We start from the raw sequence: 6,558 nt of genomic DNA on the forward strand, positions 1-6,558 counted from the left end.
ATGAATTGAATACTATTTTAATAAATGTTAAAATGAAACTTCTGAATGTAGAATGCAAAAAGAGAAACTTTGTCTTTTAATTACTTGAGAACTAGTATAGAAACATATACTGGTATACATCTGTATTAGAATTCAAGGTCGTTGTCAAAGGTTACATCGAAGTATGTCCATAGGATATGATCATACCTTAAAGCCTATAGGCCCATCAAAGTATGTCCATAGGATATGATCATACCTCATAGCCTAACAACATGAAAAATTGTATTTTGTATTTTCACACTTCAAAGTTTACAATGCTGCAAACTTAGGTGAAAGTAAATTGGGAAATAGTAAAAATTTAGGGTAACACAGAAGGACAACGTCAGAAGATTTGGACACAACCCTAAATACATTGTATCTATCTTTGTGTGAACTGTGAAAAAACTGTTGAATTGTTTATTTGGAAACAGTGAACTGCCTAGAAAAAGTCAAGTTAAGATTAAAGTGAAGGTCAAGGTCACAATTTTCGAGAGCATTTGTGCAATATAGTGACTAGAATGAGTGAAGCTGCGGTATACTTCTTCTTTGACATTCAAAAGATAACCTACATGATAATGTGATATTATCATATACTTGTGTATCTTCAACTTTGAGATTAATCTCATATTTTTAACGAAATGATAGAGAAAACAGCAAAGGTTAGACATATATGTGGTCATGAAACTAAAGCAGAATGACCTATTATAGTTGACCCCCTTCCGTACTTTCTCACTACTTTGACTGCAATTTGTTTTGAATTTCACTATCATTTTGAAAACATCTCTTTTTGGTCAAAAATCAAAAAAATTCTAAACCATTGAAAGTACTTTGATTATAATGAACTTTTATTCCCATTAATATCTACAGGTGCACCATACTACGTAAAATTTAATTTTGTTGAACTTAATTTATGCACTGGTGTCATTTTGTTGACATTTTGGGATTTTCTGACATTCAAACATCTTATATATAGTCAGATACATAAATAACATGTAAATTTTATTTATTTCTCTGATATGGCTGATTGGACTAGTGTACCAAAAAATTATGTAATTCTTACAACACAAGGCTTCCATACAATGTAAATGTAGGTCATTAGTGTTGTTGTTGACTTGAACATGATGAAACTGGAATGGAAATAGCACTGGCAAATATATGCACACGTACGAGGGTGTGTTAATATAAAAAAAATCTGGACTTATTTAAACGCTTCGCATACTGGCCTAATTTCATAGACCTACCTACAAACCTATGTGCATAAATCTCGCGAGATGTCATTATCGTCGCGTGATTTAAGATGGACGAAAGAAGAAGGAACTTCGTAAAGATTTATAAATAATGATGCATAATTGTGGTGAAAGTTGTGTTTGAAACTGCGTTTTTGTTCAGAATGGGAGCTAAAGAATCCAAGCTTCAGTACTTTCCTTTCGAGGAGGCATGTAAACGAAGTAAGTAAACTGAAACCGTTTAAACCTGTCATTGATATGGTTATTTCTCAATATTTATTTCGCATTTACATGTTTATCTTTCAAGATGTCCCCACTTTAGAACTATTTAATTTTATTTCTTTTATTAACGAGTCTTATACGAGTCTTTTGCACAATGATCAAGGTTTAGAAGGCGTGTGACGGTGTCAATGCCCACTATGATGATTATAGCGGATGCCAATATTTACTGTTTACCAAATACACCTATTACATCATAATATATGGGGTAATCAGTCAGCATTTAACAGCAAACTACAAATATAAGTGCAAAAAACTCCAACATAAAAAGTATTTCTGCATAAAATATTTGTGGAAAGGATAAAAAAAATAATTAAATGTTGATTAATGAGGCTTTTTGGTCATTACCCCCTGTTAGAGTATTTTTTTTATCTCCAAACTTAAAAGAGTCTAATGCATTTTTACTGTATTTTGTGTGAATTGAAGGGATAGAATTAATTTGACTCGTAACTCAACTAGGTATTGTGCAATTATGATAAGAGAAATAAATATGAAAGTTTTAAAAAATACATGTATCATAGGCGTCGGAACCGGGGGGGGGGGGGGGGGGGGGGGAGGGCTTAGCCCCCCCCCCCCCTTTTTTTTTGCTAAGTTAGACCTAACCATTAGGCACATAGCAGAATAGAGGGTTCAGCCCCCCCCTTTTTTTTTTCGCAGGAAACATAATTGTACTGTAATGTACGTTTGAAAGATTGAGAAGTTGGAGTCAAAGGCATTCTAGCCCCCCCCCCCCCCCCCCCCCCCCCCCAAACGGATTAGGAATTTCGTTATTTTTGAAAAAAAGGAAATTTGGTAGGTAATATTTTTTTATTGGAACTTTTGGGGGGAAAAAAATGTAAAGGAGTAAAAAGTATAGGATAACTCCCCCCCCCCCCCCCCCCCCTGGATTAGGATTTTCATGATTTTGGGAATTAGTTAGTTTTTTTTCTCTTAATATTTCTAAGGATCAGTCTAGCCCCCCCCCCCCCCCCCCTCCCACTTTCAATTTGCTTCCGACGCCAGTGTGTATTATTTGTAATTGGACCAGTTTTGTTGACATACATGTATCTCCTTGTCCCGATCTTTAATGCAACTATGAACATTAGCTGTTTTTTAGCACACTATTTTTATATTATTGCCACAGCCACCTGACATTATATATTTTCTCATAATTAAAAAAATTAACCCTCTACCGAATATTTTACCAGGTACAGTACACATTGCTGCCATTTTGAATTTATCTAAAACTGCACATCAGTTGGAAGTTTAGCTTGAATCTCATTAGTAAAATTATTTTGGGATCATCTGTATTTCAATCGGGCTGTCTTCGATATGCAATAAATTGCTAAAGAGAGGAGGGAAGTTTTCATAAATACCTTTCAAATATAGCTTACGCATGTTCAAATGGTGTCAATTTTGAATTTGATCAACATACAAGTTAAACTAATAGAAGTTGATAATAACTACTGTCTATTTTACTTTTATTACACAAAGTACATGTATATAAAAACATGTTTTTAAATGCATATATATTTTGAAATACTGACATAAATGCAGGGTGCAGGAAAATCTCATTAACATAAAGTTGTAAACTTCTCTCCTCCCTTTAGCTATTTATCACATATCCAAGGCCGTAGATGCAAATTTGAGGGGCAATTTTTATTAATGACGGGTGTAATGCACTGTTTTGGTTGAATCAGTTGTAAGCTTAGATGTCGTAGGACCGATATGAAGACAGAGACGATCATAAAATAATTTTACTGAGTTTCAAGCAAAACAGCTGATGTGATAATTTGAAATAAATCCAAGATGACGTGTACCTTGTGAATACATGTAATTATATATAGGGAAAAGAGTAAAAATTGTATTGTGAGACAAATTTATAACGTCAGGTGCCTGTGATTATTACATGTATCTGAAAACATTCCAATTTCTACCGAACTATTCTTTTTAACATCTCTGTTCATTCTGCCAGATTTTGTATTCTGTTTATACTCAACTTTAATAGATTTTGCTCTGTTTTTGAATAGCTTATTGTTTCCACATGCTGATTTCAGCTCTATTAATTATGATGCCAGTCTGTCATTCTAAGAATTAAGTGTTTCTGTTAATCATCTTGTGTATAAATTCAATTTGTTTCCAGTCATGTAATTAAATATATATTCTCAGACTGGGGTTTTCCCCACCCAGTAGGGGCTGTTTCCAGTATTTTACGGATGACCTATAAATTGGTCTCTGGCCCTCGTTTCCCTTTTTGTTCATCTCGGGTTGACAGGTATGAAGACAGTAAATATTGATACAAGGGTAGGACTGTTAATAATATAATAAAATAATACGGAGGGTACTGTTTTCAGTTGCATGCTTACTTTTTGAAATGTTATTTCTGACTTGATATTGATTTAACAAAATGTGCTGATGTAGTGATGTACGTGCATTAATATTGAAGAGATTTATTCTTGCGAAATGAAGTGCATGTCATGAAAAGGAGAGGTTATATTGCAGTTATATTGATTGCCTTTTTTTTCTTTCATCGTTGGTTCTTGCCCCCAAAACTCCCGATTCTAACTGTTACAATAGAAATTTGCTGGAAAACTACATATCAGCCTAGCTTTATTACTATAAGTGCCTTCCTATCAAAAGATTATCATTCTTCCATATACTGTAATGCTAGTTGTTATGGCTATGGGATCTACATGTTATTGATAGTTTTACTACTGCTCACTCTAATAACATTGATAAATTCTTCACTGCATTGGATATACTGTACACGTCTTTTTCTTCAGATCCAATTTTTGCACTCTAAGCATATTTATACATAATCAGTTTGATATTTTAATTCTTGTAACTAGATTATTTTTAGTAGATTTTTATCAGCCCTATGTTTTATACTGCTATGTGTACTAATAAATTCTGAAAAAAATATTCTACAAGAAATCTTATCTTAATTAAAAAAAATCAGTCTGTGTCAAATACCATAATGGCCTTTTTACTTCATAATCAATGATTATTACTTATATATTGTTATGTGTTATCAGCCATAATGATTATACAATTTTACCTTTTTCCATAAAATAGGAGAAGGCGTTACATTTGACTAAAGCACTTGGAGTTGTAGCATGTATGGCTGTTCACAAAAAAAAACAGCTTATCATTAGGTTCAAATTAGTCATATTGAATCCCTCACAACCAAATAAAAAGAGAATTATACCATGAAATATGAAGAATGAGTATGGCATTAACATTTGCATGATCATTGATTAAAATACCCCTATAGTACTGCCATTCAACAGACATTTGGATATCGTGTGTCTCTAGCGCCTCTTTGCCTGTGATGAAAAATGACACTAGTTGACTGGATAATATCGTTATTTATGTATTTGTTTAATTAGGATGGCTAAATTTACAAATGAGTACTGATATTCCAGCTCTGCCTGGCAGAAATAGAATAATCAATAGTATGGGGGCACCTAGGCCTCCATCACTTGCTGTGGAATTATATCCGAATGTACATAATTGAGCAGCATTGTCTCGACTTACTTAACCCCATTTTCATGTCATATATGTACTTTTAAAAGAATCTACTGCAGTTCTCTTTCAACAAGTATGGGTACAAGCAGTGTGTTTTCTTGTTACTGCATGATAACTATATTTTTTTTATTGGGAGTTGATTTTAATCAACTCTCCTATGCAGTTACTCAGACAAACCGAAAGTGAAACATTGTTTGGACCTCAGCACAAATCATTGCTGCTCACAAGACCTAGTCCTTGAAAATAATTGATAAATTTGATGTATGTATGGTTAAGCATTGTTTTTCAAGGAAACTTATTTATAAATACCTTGAAAAAAGTCAGATTTTAAATGGTTCGAACAATTTAAATATTTTTTGTTGTCGTATGTATTCCTACACCAGAGTTCAATATAGTCTCATTCAACTCGATGCTGGGCTGTCTCTGTAAATCCTTTTCGGAGATTTATGGTGTCAGCCGAGCATTTGGTTGAACGAGACTAGAGTTCAATATTGCTTGGATCCATACAATTTTCGAGAAATATTTCTATTACTGATACATAGTTTGATTGGATTGATTTTATCTTTAAATTTTGATTCATATGGGGGTTTCTCGACATTCTTGTCGAAAAAGTCCAAAAATTCATATTATAAAAATATGCGTAATTCAAATTAGAAACTACATGTACTGTCATGCAAAATAACATATCATTGATTTTAAAATAAATAAAAATGGACAAAATCAACTCCCGTCAGTTCTTCAGTACTTTGATTTTCTAATGGATATGCATTGTCTGAGAGGTACTTAGACACATATTTCTACAATGCAAAGTAACATTCAAACATGATTTTAATTGAGAAATGCTATTTGTATACTTTAATCCAATAGTACTGTGACTGTTGTTCATGTTAAACATTAGAAATGTTTGATTAAATGTCTGCATATATTTATATTCAGAACTAAAATATAAGAGAAATGATAAACTCTTCATAATAAAATGGACACAAACACTTCCTATTCACACATATTTCATTTTCTGTATACTGGTATATGCTCTCTTCTTGTGTATTTAGTGTAAATTACTACAATGTATGTGGAAATTTCTGAATTTACAGTTACTGTAATAAACAATTAAATTGTACTTTTTTTTTTACAGTGAAGGACACAGAGATGAAACGCTCCAAGGATGCCTTCAAAAGAGTGGCCACACTAGGTGGACAGATGTCCGACATTGTCTTCTGCCGCGAAGTACTAGGAGATGGTGTTCCAGCTGGTATTGCCAATGTAAGCCCTTAATTATTAATATTCATAATGTTCGCACTGTAATTTGAATGGAAATGTGAAACTTAAATGACCTCGAAAAAAGTTGTGCGAGACAGGAAGCAAGCAGAAAAAGTATTTTTCTCGCCATTTTTATTTTTAACTTCACGTAAACATAATCTAGGCATTAAATTTCAATTTCCTGATTAAACGAGTTGTCGGTTTATTTTTCTTTTCAATGTGTGGGAAGAAGGAAATCCTTTGTTTCTTTATTTGCTTTAACTATAGT

General features: G+C 33.0%; 1 protein-coding gene across 2 annotated transcripts in view; it reads left to right on the forward strand.

Annotated features, from left to right (window-relative positions):
* Nucleotides 1-1,107: 1,107 nt before the first annotated feature.
* LOC128187763 (ubiquitin carboxyl-terminal hydrolase 32-like) overlaps nucleotides 1,108-6,558 on the forward strand; it is a 34,871-nt gene continuing 29,420 nt past the window's right edge. For both annotated transcript variants that reach the window (XM_052858327.1, XM_052858328.1), the window contains exons 1-2: nucleotides 1,108-1,466; nucleotides 6,166-6,293. In XM_052858327.1, the coding sequence (XP_052714287.1) occupies nucleotides 1,409-1,466; nucleotides 6,166-6,293 (186 nt within the window). In that variant the 5' untranslated portion in view covers nucleotides 1,108-1,408. The remainder of the gene's footprint in view (nucleotides 1,467-6,165; nucleotides 6,294-6,558) is intronic.

This window comes from Crassostrea angulata, chromosome 6, assembly GCF_025612915.1.
Source record: "Crassostrea angulata isolate pt1a10 chromosome 6, ASM2561291v2, whole genome shotgun sequence".
Lineage (NCBI taxonomy): Eukaryota > Metazoa > Mollusca > Bivalvia > Ostreida > Ostreidae > Magallana > Magallana angulata.